The sequence below is a fragment of the Polypterus senegalus genome, chromosome 7 (genome assembly GCF_016835505.1).
Source record: "Polypterus senegalus isolate Bchr_013 chromosome 7, ASM1683550v1, whole genome shotgun sequence".
Taxonomy (NCBI): Eukaryota; Metazoa; Chordata; class Cladistia; order Polypteriformes; family Polypteridae; genus Polypterus; species Polypterus senegalus.
In genome coordinates, this window is record NC_053160.1 from 52,731,313 (window position 1) to 52,748,748 (window position 17,436).

General features: G+C 38.9%; 1 protein-coding gene across 1 annotated transcript in view; it reads left to right on the forward strand.

Moving 5' to 3' along the window:
- Nucleotides 1-17,436, forward strand: part of c7a (complement component 7a) — a 65,108-nt gene that overhangs the window by 30,424 nt on the left and 17,248 nt on the right. Inside the window, exons 7-10 of the mRNA XM_039758624.1 lie at nucleotides 7,619-7,756; nucleotides 7,855-8,098; nucleotides 14,436-14,549; nucleotides 14,998-15,164. Coding sequence (XP_039614558.1) covers nucleotides 7,619-7,756; nucleotides 7,855-8,098; nucleotides 14,436-14,549; nucleotides 14,998-15,164 — 663 coding nt within the window. The remainder of the gene's footprint in view (nucleotides 1-7,618; nucleotides 7,757-7,854; nucleotides 8,099-14,435; nucleotides 14,550-14,997; nucleotides 15,165-17,436) is intronic.

Here is a 17,436-nt window from a genome sequence, read left to right on the forward strand (position 1 = left end):
TGAGCCTGTATGGAAAATAAAAACAGTTTTGATTAATGTACACAGTTCATTTGACAAGCTGAACTAAACATTTTGTCTTGATATCAGAAATGACACCAAGCCAAAAATTCTCAAAGTAGTTTCAGCTGAAGCCAAAATGAAGGCTGTTCAAAATATAGTCTTGTATTTCAAGCTTATGTAGGACTGAAAACTGTTCAGCGTTTGTGGCATACAGTATATACTTACTGTATTAAAATGCCTGTCTGTGTTAGGAAAAACAAGGACAACTGTCGAATCTGAGACAAAGCTGACACACACTGACACCCAAAATGCAGCGTAAAAGCAAATGTCTTGTAATATAACAAACTTACTTAATTGTAGGCATCTACAGTATAAGTTATTCTCATTATCTGTTTTCATAGTTCATTTTTTTCTGGCTTTATGTCAATGTTTTTGTCCTTCTTTGTTCTTTTTGGGGGTTTGGTAGACACTGAGTTCATTTATGCTATCTTATTTTCTGGGATTCTTTTATTTTAACATTCCTAAAAGTATTTGAAGTCTTCTCACACACCATTTTGTTTTCTCATGGTTGCTGCAATTTTGCATAGTTTTGTTGTAGTGGATGCTAGTGTGTTGCTATTGGTGATATCCAGCGTGTGCCATTAGAGGTCAAGAGCATCAAGTGTGTCTTCCGTAACTTTTCTGGTAAACAGGTTTGGGTAACAAGCCTTTCATCATTGGTGTTCACTTTCTTGTTTGATTGAATCCTTGACTTTCATTTTTGTTTAAGACACTTTGTTTTGAAGAAAGATGGGATGGACTTTTTATTAAAGAATCTATGCTTGGCTTTTGATATTGTTTCATCTTCTGGTTGCACATTTTTCTCTTGCTTGTTCCTGCACAGGCAATGACAGATATGTTTGACAACTATTATAACTACAGCTCTGTCAGTATCACTCACATTATGATCAGCTATGCGTGTTAAGGAAATCATTCTCGTATATCAGTACTAAGTCTGGATTACTGCAAAACAAAACACCTGGGCGCTTTCGCAAGAGAGAGAGGATTGTTACCTCTAAACTAACATTAATATACCCATACTTTCATAAAAACAGAATAAAGAAAAGAGGCAGCACTATCTTCATGAAGATTAATGAACTCTCTGTGTGTCTTGTGGCAACCCATGGGTGTGTTTCTACATTTTCCATTGTGCTGAACGTTTATTATTTTACTTCTAGACTTCTACATTACACAGAGGTAAATCAGCTCAAATTTGCTCAGAGCAAGATCTCAACCAGCAATTAAAGTCAAACAAATGTCCTGAGGCTTTGCCGTGTATACATAAAGAATGCTTATAAATTTCAAGGAGAATATATATTAAAAAATAGCAAAGTGCCAGTTTGTGGTACCATTGATTCATCTACAGATATTTGAAAGTATCTAAAAAGTTGATCTGAACAAATATTGCATTCAACTAAAGATGGCATAATGCCTTTTGTCGTATATTAAAAAGAATGATTTTACAGGCCTTGAGTTAATTACGTCATACAGCAATAGCAATAAAGCCGGACATACACTGTGATTCTGGGATGATTTCTAATGCGATTTGCAGTCCCTGAGTTAACAACAGTTTCATCTTCATCAATTTCCGTGTTCACATGCTGATTCAGAGGGGTTTTGATGTCCAATTGCATCTTACAACTGGACTGTCTTATGATCTGAAGAATTTTTGTCATGTCAGAAATTTTAGTCAGCTGTCTTGTAGTGTGCGCAGTCTCACAAGCTGATTTTCTGATGTTGACATCAAATTTCCCAAAATTTCCCACTGGTTATGTTTAGTGGAAAATAAGCACACACAGTAGTAAATTACATAGATGACGCGCCTCCAATTCTCTGTAAAATAGAGAGACTGCATTGTCCACATCTTCCCAAACATCTACATGTCCAGTTGTGTTTTTTTCTTTTCTTTTTAGTGTCAGGGAAGGTTACAGCAGGAGGCAATGCAGCTCTCCTCTTTGATGATGTTTGTTTCAAGAAGCCTCTGGCCATACTGTTTTTTTTTAATGGGTGAAGTTTGGTTGCCAAATGTCAAGTGTAAGACTGCCACAGGAGGACATTAAGTTCATGCACATAGCTTCAGATTCTGCCAGGCTAGTGGATGGACACTACTGTATTGCATTAATCGTCCTTTTAAAGATGAGATACTTAAGTGCCAAATAATCATTGCATTGCAGAACAAAGTGCTATTGGACTCAAAAGGAAACTTACAAAGTTTCCAACATTCCATGAGGATTACAAAATTTTCATGAAAACATTTTAGACAAAGGATATGCCATTAAGGTACCCACTTAACAGCTGACCCTCGAAAGGGAGAAAGTGTGGTACATCCCTCACCATGGAGTATATCATCCAAAGAAAAATAAAATCAGTGTGGTTTTCAACTGTACAGCCACTTACCAAGGTTTCTCCCTAAATGAACAGCTGCTGAAATGACCTAACTTATCTAATACACTCATTGGAGTTCTTACAAGATTCGGAGATTAATTTACAAGTTACTAGTTACTCACAAGTTAGTTTTGCCAATGAGAGTTGAAATGTGAATGAAAACAAGAAACCAGAAAATCCATTGAAGTTTTCATCTTCTTTAAGAATTTTTTTGTGATCAAAATGTTAATGAAATACAAAGCAAACACTTTAAACATAACCCATTCTGCCAGGAAATACAAATAAAGTAAAACCCCGTGCTCAGTGCCAACCTCCACCCTACTATCCCATATCAGAACCCAACCTAAACCAACGTAATAAACGTAATAGTGACAACAGAAGGATAAAGGAGCCCATGAGAAACCAGCAAGTGAGCAAACAGCACAGAGTCATCCCCATTATGAAAAATGAAAAGGAAGAGCTAAGTATTAGGTTGCATCCATGCTCGGACCAGTTATACCACATCCATTCATTTATCAATATAAAAGCCAGGTGCCCCATTGTTCTTCACCACTGACAACTCCAAAATGATCAGATTAAGAAAGGAAGACTTCTAGAAAGAAAAAGTGAAAGAATCAGGAGATTTCCAGTTAGAGGCAATGACAATTTTGGCAGAGATTGTCCATAATGCAATAAGCCTTTGTTGGATAATCTATACTAATAAAAGGCAAAGCCCTCACTCACTCACTCACTGACTCACTCACTGACTCATCACTAATTCTCCAACTTCCCGTGTAGGTAGAAGGCTGAAATTTGGCAGGCTCATTCCTTACAGCTTACTTACAAAAGTTGGGCAGGTTTAATTTTGAAATTCTATGCACAATGGTCATAACTGGAAGCTATTTTTCTCCATATACTGTAATGGAGTTGAGCTCAATGGCTGTGGGGGGGCGGAGTTTCGTGTGACATCATCACGCCTCCCACGTAATCACGTGAACTGACTGTCAACGCAGTACGTAGAAAACAAGGAAGAGCTCCAAAAAGCGCTGAAGAAAACATGCATTATACAATTGAGAAGGCAGCGAAACAATAAGAAGCGGCGAGTGACATATACAAGCATATTCATGAGTGCAGCTACTTCGGAAACAAAGCACGGTGTAAACCTAAAGTTTAAATTAAGTTCATAGACAGGCTGCCGCTGGCGTTTGTCATGCCCACGGGTAATGCGGGATACAAGTTTAATGAGAGGACGCAGGATATAAACGAGAGTTTTGATCACTTTGTAACTAAGTTAAAATTGCACGTAAAGGGCTGTGCTTATGCAAATTCCAAGAGACTGTTTGTGGGGGATTGACAGTTAAGGCGGGTGGGGGAGTCACGTCATCATCTCCCCTCCCATTCACCTCATTTCACTCTGAGCTGAGCTCATATTATATATATATGACAGCAACACTCATGACAATCATGACAATGACAATGTCAATCATGTTACGTTATTATTAAAATGTTTCCTTTTCTTTTTCATTACTTCTTTAACACATTACTTCTCCGCTGCGAATTGTGGGTATTTTGCTATATATATATATATATATATATATATATATAGAGAGAGAGAGAGAGAGATAGATATATATATATAGAGAGAGAGAGATATAGATATGTATATATGTATATGTATATATGTATGTATGTATGTATGTATGTATGTATATATATATATATGTATATATATATACTGCTCACAAAAATTAAAGGAACACTTTAAAGAAACACATTAGATACATCAGATCTCAATATGAAGTTGGAGATCTATACAAATAACGACAGGGCAATGTCTTAGGAACAAAAGGATGCCAAGTCTTTTAATGGAAATAAAAGTTTTCTGCCTACAGAGGGCTCAATTGTGTAGACACCCTAAAATCAGAGTGAAATGAAGATGTGGCAGGCTAGTCCATTTTTCAAAAACTTAATTTCTGCTACTCAAAATGCTTTTCAGTATCTTGTGTGGCCCCCACGAGCTTGTATGCATGCTTGACAACGTTGGGGCATGCTCCTAATGAGACGACGGATGGTGTCTTGTGGCATTTCCTCCCAGATCTGTATGAGGGCATCCCTGAGCTGTTGTACAGTCTGTGGAGCAACCTGGCGGCGCCTAATGGACCAAAACATAATGTCCCACAGATGTTCTATTGGGTTTAAGTCAGGGGATCGTGAAGGCCATTCAATTGAATGCCATTAGGGCATGCTCCTAATGAGACGACGGATGGTGTCTTGTGGCATTTCCTCCCAGATCTGTATGAGGGCATCCCTGAGCTGTTGTACAGTCTGAGGAGCACCTGGCGCGCTAATGGACCAAAACATAATGTCCCACAGATGTTCTATTGGGTTTAAGTCAGGGGATTGTGAAGGCCATTCAATTGTTTCAATTCCTTCATCCTCCAAGTACTGCCTGCATACTCTTGCCACATGAGGCCGGGCATTGTCGTGCATTAGGAGGAAACCAGGACCTACTGCCCCAGCGTAGGGTCTGACAATGGGTCCAAGGATTTCATCCTGATACCTAATGGCAGTCAAGATGCCGTTGTCTAGCCTGTAGAGGTCTGTGAGTCGCTCCATGGATATGCCTCCAAGATCATCACTGACCCACCACCAAACCAGTCATACTAAACGATGTTACAGGCAGCATAATATTCTCCACGGCTTCTCCTGATCCTTTCACGTCTTTCACATATACTCAGGGTGAACCTGTTCTCATCTGTGAAAAGCACAGGATGCCAGTGGTGGACCTGCCAATTCTGGTATTCTATGGCAAATGCCAATTGAGCTCCCCGGTGCTGTGCAGTGAGCACAGGGCGCAGTAGACATTTGGGCCCTCAGGCAACCCTCATGAAGTTTGTTTCTGGTTGTTTGGTCAGAGACATTCACACCAGTGGCCTGCTGGAGGTCATTTTGTAGGGCTCTGGCAGTGCTCATCCTGTTCCTCCTTGCCCAAAGGAGCAGATACTGGTCCTGCTGATGGGTTATGGACCTTCTATGGCCCTCTCCAGCTCTCCTAGAGTAACTGCTTGTCTCCTAGAATCTCCTCCATGCCCTTGAGACTGTGCAGGTAGACACAGCAAACCTTCTGGCAATGACACGTATTGATGTGCAATCCTGGATTAGTTGGACTACCTGTGTAACCTCTGTAGGGTCCGTTATCGCCTCATGCTACCAGTAGTGACACTGACTGTAGCCGAATGCAAAACTAGTGAAGAATCAGTCAGAAAAGATGAGGAGGGAAAAATGTCAGTGGCCTCCACCTGTTAAACCATTCCTGTTTTGGGGGTCATCTCATTGTTGCCCCTCTAGTGCATCTGTTGTTAATTTCATTAACACCACAGCAGCTGAAACGGATTAACAACCCCCTCTGCTACTTAACTGACCAGATTAATATCCCATAAGTTTCATTGACTTTATGCTATACTCTGATTAAAAAGTGTTCCTTTAATTCTTTTGAGCAGTATATATATATATGACAGCAACACTCATAACAGTGACAAAACAATTACATTGACAATCATGTTACGTTATTTTTAAAATGTTTCATTTTCTTTTTCTTAAATTCTTTAACACACTACTTCTCCACTGTGAAGCGCGGGTATTTTGCTAGTAGATAAATAAAGCAAAGTCTAGAAGTAGGAAAATGTGGGGAAGCAAGGGGATGCTAATAGAAAGTATGGAAGAAATAAAATCAGACACCTCAGATTAATCTGAGAAACTTTTAATTGAAAGTCCGTTGTCTTCTAGTATAGGGTGGTCCAGATCTAATTATGCAATTTTCATTACGCTATAACTTATTAAGTTTATTACATAGAAAATCACCCGAAAAATCCCGGACCATCGAGAAGTGTGTGAACTGACAACATGAAGAATCATCTTTGCGCCGAACTGGAATCGTCCCCGCATAAATCAAAGTCATCCAGATGATCTGGATCTGCATAATCAGATCTGGATCACCCTATAGACAATCAGCTTCTCAAACTGTCTTACAGCACCACAAAGGCCATAATTGCAATACTTCTCACATAGCTTCCAAGACTTCAATTCAATGCAACAAAATAAAAATTGCATTGGTTTTATGAATCAGTCATTTTTTGGGAATGTTTCTAAGATTCACATTTTGCCTGTGTTACACAGTTCTTAGATTTCTTTCCTGTAGTATTTTCTTCAGTTTTTCCCTTAGTTCTCCTATTTGTATTTTTGTTAGATCCTTTTCTATTAAGTATTGTCCATCCATCCACCCATTTTTTGCTGCTTATCAGGTTTGGATCTTGGGGACAATAGCATAAGTAAAGATGTACTGACATACCTTTTCCCTGCCATCTCCTCCAAGCTCTTCAACATGTCCTTCGTCTGCCTCGAGGTCCAGTTGCTTTCGATGCAGACATGCAGTGGCTCTGCTTTGAGCTCCTCCTGAATTTATTTTTATTATGTAGTTGTTTCATTGTTTTTTTCACAGTTATGGTTATAACTTTCCTTGTTTAATGATTTAGTGTTGATTTGAGTCCTGTTTGTTAATTTCATCGTTATTTTCTTAAAATATATTATTTAATTAAAATACCAGTTGAGAATATTAGGTGAGTTAATTTTGATACTGGCTTTCACATTTGTTATTTTTCATAGCTAACAGGCCGGTGAGGCACATGCCGTGTGACCTGTGACATTACGGTTGAGCGTGATATATAAGACAGCTGTTTGCAGCTGAGCTTTAAGACCCTTTAATGAGAGAGACAAATGCATGAAAAAAGCAAAGGAGCTTTGAAAACAACTCTGGATTAGAAACCTTGTTTTGCTTTTGACTACAATTTTGCTTTGCGATTTGAATCTAATGACCCTCTGCTTCAACTCTTTATTGCTTAATTCCTAAAGGAAAAGTTTAGCACATTACTGCTGCTCTTAAAATAACAACTTATCCAATTGGAATTTCCATTCTGTCAAGTCTGAACTAAACAGCTGTTTTGTTTTCTCGTTTGGGCCTCTTTTATTAAAGTCTGTATTAAATTGAAACAAAACACATTCTATATTTAATATTCCAAATTCTTTTAGTATTTTAGTTGAATGCTTGGATACAGCTAAGTTTAGGTTGTATAAACTGGATTATCTAGTTCTTCTTTTCAATCAGCTTTGCATCTGTCGTGAATCTAAATCCAGGTGTATTTTTTATTTATCATTGCAGGTCAAAATTGATAATGACTTTAGCTATGAATTTTATAACAGCAGCTGGTCTTATAAAAAGCATACGGAATACCACATGACTTCCAATTACGATGGGTCTCAACATGACGTTAAGGATTTTGAAATCAGCAATAAAAAGGTAAGAAGAGCAAAGACGCACATCATTTTTAATTCCATCAGTCATCTTACTGTCAAAATTGTATTTATTTATTTATTTATTTATTTATTTATTTACAGAGCAGACAGATGATGGTTATTCGGAATGATGTTGAAGTCGCCCAATTTATCAATAGCCCACCAGAATTTCTGACTTTGTCTGAAGCCTTTTGGAAAGATCTGACTCTCCTCCCGACTTCCTATGATTATCCTGCGTACCTCAAGTTGATTGAGCGCTACGGCACTCATTTCATGAAAGAGGGCTCATTAGGTGGTCAGTACAGAATGTTCTTTTATATGGACACAGAGGTCATGAAGCAAAAAGGTACAACCCCATATTACTAGTGCTGTGGTACTTGAAGTATTTCTGTCTACAGGCATACATAAACGCTTAGTGAACTGTAAGAAGGACCTTGTTAAAAACTATCAAATGACAGCTGACTATGGAAATATGAGGAACATTTAGGCTACGCATTTTATGATTAAAGTAAACCTGTATGACAGTTTAAACAGAATGTTAAAAATAAGAGAAAGTCTTCTGGGCCATCATACTAAAGCTTATCTATACATTTCTTTATTTAGTTCTATGTAACTGTAATCTTATTACTTGGTATCTCTCTGGGTTGCTGGGGCTGGAGCCTGTCTTTAAATGTTTGATTACACAAGTATTATCATGCCTTTTCATGGGCAGCTAGAAGTGGACACAATAAAGACAAAAAGTCTGACAGGGCCTCAAAAGAGAGGTGCCAATGAGAGTGATCAGAACATGGAGAAAGTTACCAGTGGCCTCGTGTATATAACCTGCTCACTCTCAGAATCATGCATAATCCATTTCTTAAGCAAAATCAGGATTTAGGAAACATGAACATGGCGTGAAAATTGACTAAAAACACAATCTTTGAAAGCTGCGATTTTAGTGACCATAGGACAATGAAGTGAACAGAAAAACTCATTTCATTGCGCTTTACTATGACACGTCAATCACATTCTAGAGTCCTTCAAATAATTATATCAGAATTTATTGACACGCTGTTTCAATAGAGCTGTCTTCAGTGTTGGTAGTAATGCCTAATGTATATGATTAATGTAAATTTCCTTAGCGTGCATCCTATGTATTTTGTCTATAAAAAAGGACTCCTGTACATTGTACAATATAACTGGCAATAACAGCATTAGCTCTTTTGGAAGATATCGCCAATGACAGACTAAAGCAAGTCTTCAAAGATTATGATGATTTTTTGGCTCATGATGATTTCTGGCTTATAAGTCTATTTAGACTTCCTAGAGCCGTTCTCTTGGAGCAGTATGCTGAATTGCAGCCTACATTACAGAGATCATCACGCTGAAATCACGTGGTCCCTGTTTTCTTACAGGTTTTTGAAACTGTAGAGCATTTGGTGATAGGTGCTTTTCAGAGTGAATTACCTGACTGATTAAGAATCTTGCAGTCATCCCTGAGCTGCGTCATGCCATCTGTATGGAATGGTAAACTTTCAGCGCTATCCAGATACATGACCATCAGGGTGAGCAGGCCAAGATCAAATGGTAATTTGCAGTGATTGCTAATTTTCCTAGTTTAATTGACGCTATTAAAGACACCATCACAGAATATACTTGCTTTTGTAAATATTAAGCTTCATCAATCAATTAATATACCACTAATACGTGATGGCTGATTAACGTTGTTGCATAGCACAATCCACAATTCCTTTATTATACCAAATCAAGTGCGGTAGGCAGACTTCAGGGTCATGCTGTATGTCATGGTTGGCTTTTTGGTAGGTAAACCTAATTAACAAGATTGCAATTGTGTTTAATACATTACAGACTTTACAGTATAATCTTTCTTTCACGTAATAGTGGGTACACAACAAGAGAGGATACATAATGAAAGGCACTCACTACCGCAAACAGTCGGTGATAGCAGGGAGCTTTTGTTTATTTAAAGGTAGATGGTGATTTTTTGATTCGTCAGACGGCACACTGCTGAACAGCCCCACAAAGCTTTGATGTGATGTGATGGCTTGTGCATATCATGGCTCAGAAGCATGGACAGCCTCAGGATATCAATTCTGTTCTTCCGAAGCAAAAGTAATATTTATTTTTGGGATCAGAAGATAAAATGTTAATCTGAAAAACCACCTGGGTCGAAACCAAAGAGAGAAACCCAAATTTCACCAAGTCATAAACATGAGACAAGAATCAAAACCGTAAGACAGACAGTAAGCCAGAAACCCAAGAACAAAAATAATAAGAAATGAAGGTTAAGTCTTTCAGTTTATCCAAACTATATGGATACAAAAATGACATTTAATACAACCCTTTATAGGGGCACACCATTCACAACATGTAAACACAATCTAAGGGAATTCTGGGATGTTGTCTTAGCAATGGCTGATTCAAAAATTACTAAATTGCACCACCAATCGATATTCAAAATGGCGCAGTGAAATTAAGCTAAAAAATGACTACTTTGTCAGGAACTAATATAGAATGAAATAAATGTTTGAATCATTTTCCTTAACCTCAGAAAACCCCAGAATAGCCATCAAGAAGTCCCAGAAACTTGTCAAAAAAGCGAAAAAAAAAAAATTCATAAAGAACACCAATCACAATAAACACAATGGCAACTCAAAGACGTTTGAATGTTGTACATTGAATATCTGGGGGCTAACATGGCAACATTGATATTTCCTTGGCAAAATTATTATTTTTTTTTACAAGTTCAATAACATAGCAGTTCTGTGCATTAAGGCCATGTCAATTCACGCTCTGTACTGCCAGCAGTCTGGACACTGCATGATCCCACCACAACTTTTATATATGCTTTGTTTTCATTTTCTGCCTTATTTCCTTTGCTTTTTTGTGATTTGTAGTAAAGAGTTCGCACAGGAACATGGGCAAATTTATATGGTGATTAGATTGTGAATATTCAAAAAAGACATTTTCATGCCATATATAGTGTATCTGGAAAGTATTCACAGCGCATCACTTTTTTCACATTTTGCTATGTTACAGCCTTATTCCAAAATGGATTAAATTCATTTTTTTCCTCAGAATTCTACACACCACACCCCATAATGACAACGTGAAAAAAGTTTGCTTGAGGTTTCTGCAGATTTATTAAAAATAAAAAAATTGAGAAAGCACTTGTACATAAGTATTCACAGCCTTTGCCATGAAGCTCAAAATTGACCTCAGGTACATCCTGTTTCCCCTGATCATCCTTGAGATGTTTCTGCAGCTTAATTGGAGTCCACCTGTGGTAAATTCACTTGATTGGACATGATTTGGAAAGGCACACACCTGTCTATATAAGGTCCCACAGTTGACAGTTCATGTCAGAGCACAAACCAAGCGTGAAGTCAAAGCAATTTTCTGCAGACCTCCGAGACAGGATTGTCTCGAGGCACAAATCTGGGGAAGGTTATTTAAAAATTTCTGCTGCTTTGAAGGTCCCAATGAGCACAGTGGCCTCCATCATCTGTAAGTGGAAGAAGTTCGAAACCACCAGGACTCTTCCTAGAGCTGGCTGGCCATCTAAACTGAGCGATTGGGGGAGAAGGGCCTTAGTCAGGGAGGTGACCAAGAACCCGATGGTCACTCTTTCAGAGCTCCAGAGGTCCTCTGTGGAGAGAGGAGAACCTTCCAGAAGGACAACCATCTCTGCAGTAATCCACCAATCATGCCTGTATGGTAGAGTGGCCAGACGGAAGCCACTCCTTAGTAAAAGGCACATGGCAGCCCGCCTGGAGTTTGCCAAAAGGCACCTGAAGGACTCTTAGACCATGAGAAACAAAATTCTCTGGTCTGATGAGACAAAGATTGAACTCTTTGGTGTGAATGCCAGGCGCACGCTTTGAGGAAACCAGGCACCGCTCATCACCACGCCAATACCATCCCTACAGTGAAGCATGGTGGTGGCAGCATCATGCTATGGGGATGTTTTTCAGTGCCAAGAACTGGGAGACTAGTCAGGATAAAGGGAAAGATGACTGCAGCAATGTACAGAGACATCCTGGATGAAAACCTGCTCCAGAGCGCTCTTGACCTCAGACTGGGGCGACGGTTCATCTTTCAGCAGGACAACGACCCTAAGCACACAGCCAAGATATCAAAGGAGTGGCTTCAGGACAACTCTGTGAATGTCCTTGAGTGGCCCGGCCAGAGCCCAGACTTGAATCCGATTAAACATCTCTGGAGAGATCTTAAAATGGCTGTGCACCGACGTTTCCCATCCAACTTGCTGGAGCTTGAGAGGTGCTGCAAAGAGGAATGGGCAAAACTAGCCAATGATAGGTGTGCCAAGCTTGTGCCATCATATTCAAAAAGACTTGAGGCTGTAATTGCTGCCAAAGGTGCATCGACAAAGTATTGAGCAAAGGCTGTGAATACTTATGTACATGTAATTTCTCAGTTTTTCAATTTTTAATAAATTTGCAAAAACCTCAAGTAAACTTTTTCACGTTTTCATTATGAGGTGTTGTGTGTAGAATTCTGAGGAAAAAAATGAATTTAATCCATTTTGGAATAAGGCTGTAACATAACAAAATGTGGAAAAAGTGATGCGCTGTGAATGCTTTCCAGATACACTGTGTGGTTACTTACAGGTGGTGACAGGGAAAGGCTTAAAGTTCTTGCACAAGTGCATAGTTAGAAATTGATGTGAGATTTATAAAGGAACTTGGTGTGGTACAGGACGCACATACGGTATTTTGAATTAGATTTTTATTGGTGTGTATGTTGTTTATGCCTTTCAGTCATAAGCAAGTTTAGTATGGAATCTCTGCAAGGTTTTATACATGAGGGCCCTGTACTCATTTTTTTACATGCTCTGCTTTTCACTCTTATTTATTTTTTCCAGGTTTTTTTCTCTTTTATTTGAAAATTCCTTTTCATTTCCAAGTTTTACTTATATTTCATAACTGCAATATTTCTAGTGCTTCATACCAGAATTGGAGAATTGGAACATAAATTTTTAATCTACTTGTGCTACTACCTCAGTTTTTTAAGGCTATCCAGTGCAAGTTTCATTAATAATGCCTCATTCTACACAGAAAAGTTCCTCCATCATTAAAAACCAAAGTTATTTAAATCTGTTGTGATTGCGGCAACCATTTTGGACTGGTGGAGTGTGGTAGTTTTTGCTCTACCATTTCCTTTTTTTCCTATCCTTTGTTTCCTATCCTTATATTTTTGTTCCATATGAAGTAATTAATGATTCCTAACACTCTATGAAATGCATTCCTTGTAAATTTTTATGCGACAAGTTCAGGTGACGGGTAAGATTTTTTCTGGTTTTATTTTAAGCTATCAATTAACTAACTGATTAAAAAAATATACAATTATATCTGACATAAAGATGTGTTAGGCTGATGAAACAAACAGGTATGTAGAGCTAACTACAGTTCTACTTATTTTTATTTTATGTGACAAGTGTAACATGCTACTGATCAAGTGCTATACAAATAACAGCCTGAAGAGCGTGGCTTCTGTGACCTGGTCCTGCATGGGAATTTTGTTTTCTAAAATTAACAGCACTGTTTTCATGGACACTTCTGCATTCTCTTTAGAATATATACAACACTTAGAAAGGGAAAGAGCATAATTAAAGATGTCAGCCATCCCACACAATGCTGCCTTTCTCTCTCCTTCCATTCTAACTACCAGTACAGGACCATTAGCACTCAAGCTAACAGACTCGAGGACAATTTCTACCCACAAGTCATAAGGCTGCTGAACAGTCAACCATAAGAATTCAGATATGGCAATATAAGTAACAATGTGTGTGTGTGAATACAGTATATTGTGAACGCTAGAGGTGCTGTTGCCCCATTAAACCCACCAGACAGACGTCCAGAACACACGTTTAAAAGCACCCTGAAGAATTCTGTAATATGTTTCTTCTATAAAGTGCACAAAACACCACACACTCCACAATTCTCAAATAACAATAATGATAACATTAATCAATACAATAAATCAATCCTCCACTCCCAGCAGCTGCGTTACACACCCTCCCAACTCCGGCTCTCTTTGCTGCGTCTTGACCAGTCCTTTAAATAGTCCATGACCCAGAAGCACCCCATCTCCGGGTCAAACGCCACATCATCTTTCCTCAAGTAGCCTGGAAGTACTTCCGGGTTGTAATAACAGTAGGAGTCCCCAGGTTCCTTGTTAGTTCCCCCTGGCGGCACCCACGGCACCCAACAGGGCTAAAGAAACGGACTCCATGTCCCATGATGCCCTGAGGGAATCCGGGGAACCATTTCCATCCAGGGGAGCTGCCATCTAGCGTCCTGGAGGAGGCAGTGTCCTAAAAAGCCTGCTCTTCCTCCTTCTTTCTGTTCAGGGACATCCCGGCCAGACTGAAATGCCGGCAGTCCATCACAATATAATACTTGCCAGTGCATAGTGTAGTATTTACTGTATATAATTGTGAATATATATACACTATCTGCTAAGTTTACGTTTTATTTATTTATTATGGTGTTATATTTTTGCCACATCTAATTAATTGTACCATGTACACGTGAAAATAAACTTGACTTGACTTGATTGAATGAAAAGCCAGATCCTCTTGAGTTTGAACTAATGGCCCAGCACAAATTAAATGGTTTGTTCATTGAACAAGTGTTTTTTTTCTTTCTGTTTTTTAAAAGGCATGACAATGAGCGATGCACTCAAATGCACCTCTTCTGGCTTCGACTTGTTCTTCATAAAATATTCCAAGCAGGAATGCAACAAACTTTACGATGCAATGCGCCAGTCACAAGGTAAATTTTCATGTTTACAGTTTTGGTATTTGGTGTTCACAAGAGAGATCTACAGTATTTTTTATCAAAAATGAAAAGAGCTTTAGGTAAGTATGCTATATGACCTGCAAACCCAGTCTTGTACATCCACAGAAATTTACAATAGACACTTTGTAGGAGTCATACCTGATACACCAAAATTTCACAAATTTCTTATATACTGTAAAATCTGCAAAATCCAGTATTTTTCTTGTTAAAGGAAATAGTTATGGACTAAGCACTTTTGAAGATGGCACCAATTTTATTTGGCTTGAGATTAAAAGTATTGTTTATGCAAAAGGTGGAATAGAGAGTAAAGCAAACATCTACATAATGATACTTGATTGTTAACCTTTAATCTTAGTAAAAGCTTTACAGGTAATATACTCAAAACTTACATTCATTTTCTTCATATTTTTTTCTTTTTCAGGTTATGATTCTCAGACTATAAAAGGCGATGCAAAGATAACTGGAGGAGATGCAGGGTTTGTCTCCGGTCTCAACAATATAAATCCATCCGACCCTGCTGGCAACAAGGAAACATATTCTAAATGGGCTGGCTCTGTGAAAAACAACCCCAGCGTCATCAAACAAAAAGTGAGAAAATGATCACTTAAATGCGGTGGGCTGGTGCCCTACCCGGGGTTTGTTTCCTGACTTGTACCCTGTGTTGGCTGGGATTGGCTCCGGCAGACCCCCGTGACCCTTTAGTTAGGATATAGCGGGTTGGATAATGGATGGATGGATTATCACTTAATGTTTACAGTGCACATGTGATATACTTTACAGAACCTCTTACTGTGTTTTATATTAAGAATATAGCATATTATATATTAACCCGTGTACTCTGAAATGCATTTGTACACCTTTCTTAGTGAACACTATCACCATACATTTAGCAAAATCATTGACAACATTATGAAGCAGGCCATTCTTCTTCTTTCGGCTGGTCCCGTTAGGGGTTGCCACAGCAGATCATCTTCTTCCATACCTTTCTGTCCTCTGCACCTTGTTCTGTTATACCCATCACCTGCATGTCCTCTCTCACCACATCCATAAACCTTCTCTTAGGCCTTCCTCTTTTCCTCTTTCCTGGCAGCTCTATCCTTAGCATCCTTCTCCCAATATCTCTCTTCTGCACATGTCCAAACCAACACAATCTTGCCTCTCTGACTTTGTCTCCCAACCATCTAACCTGAGCTGACCCTCTAATGTACTCATTTCTAATTCTGTCCATCCTCGTCACACCAAGTGCAGATCTTAGCATCTTTAACTCTACAACCTCTTGCTCTGTCTCCTGTTTTTTATTTATTGCTACCGTCTCCAACCCATATAACCTAGCTGGTCTCAGTACCATCCTGTAGACCTTCCCTTTCACTCTTGCGGATACCCGTCTGTCACAAATTACTCCTGACACTCATCTCCACCCATTCCACCCTGCCAGCACTCTCCTCTTCACCTCTCTTCCACAATCCCCGTTACTCTGTACTGTTCATCCCAAGTATTTAAACTCATCCACCTTCGCCAATTCTACTCCTTGCATCCTCACCATTCCTCTGACCTTCCCTTTCACTTTTGCTGATAGTGTTAAATCATTAAGGGATTTTATTAATTTCCTGTTCAAGTCTGCTTAGTCCAATAAGGGTCATTAGGGACTGATTCCTATCTTCGCTTCACTGCAGAAGCCAAAATGCAGTGGCAATTAGCCCAATAGATTCATTTTTAGAATGTGAGTGGAAACTTATGTGGACAGCGAGAGTGCTGCATACTCCACTCCAGAAATGACAAGGCTCAGACTTGAAGCACAAAGATGTGGGATACTAATTGAATTTGTATAGCATACATCTTCATTATGTGCAATTCACATTAAAATGAATCACATTTCATTAACCTCAAAACCAATTTGTGAAACATTCCATCCTTTAACAAAACTTCAAAGCTCTTCAGGGAATGTAGCTACAGTATGGCAGGCCAAGCTATGTCAGTTTCAGGATCTCATCAGAATCTGCATGGCATTGGTGATGCAGTAATTATATCATAGAATAAAATTTCAAACCAATAATATCCAAATCCAGGAAATCACGCAGATTTCAAAAACCTTTTGGTTTCACTTTAGACTTTTGCTTAAGATAATAAACAGTCATGCTCTGTCCGAGGAGAGAGCTGCTGTTCCAAGGTTATGAGACATTTTTATTCATAACTTAACATAGATTAGATATTTTGACACAATGGCCTATGGACAACACATAATGGTATTTTGCCACCTTTGTCTAATGTGGCCTTCAGGGGGTGCACCAGCCCCCAAAGTTTGACACAGACAGACGCTAGGCACAAGTCCAGCAACACAAAGGCTTTTATTTCCCTCATTCCCTTCATTTCCTACCTGCACAAACCAAGTGTGGCAGAAACCCAACAAAGTAGGGATCTGCACCTCCCCTGGTGACCCCACAGAACACATATCTACTCCCCTGGTCTTTCCTTTAAGAAGGAGTCTAGGCCAGATAAGGGCCCTGGCTGTCTGTCATACTGGTAACTTTCCGGCAAGCCCACTTTTTACATTAGGTTATGTATATCCATGCCCGTTAGTCATTATCCTAATAGCCAACACCTTTAAGCATTTTGCCATCTTTGTCTCCTATCCTTTTCAACCACAGACCCTTCTTGCCAACCCTCCACCCAGTCTTTGGCATTGGATTTCAGATTGTCATTTTACATTGGTGGAGTGGTTACATGTAAGACTGGGTGCATATCAGTGCATTCCAGTGTTTTAACTATATAAGACTCAGGGCACCATATTATTGGTGAGATTACAATATACTTCAAAAATAGTATGCAGAATTACACAGTACAACAAGTGTTTAATTAAAAT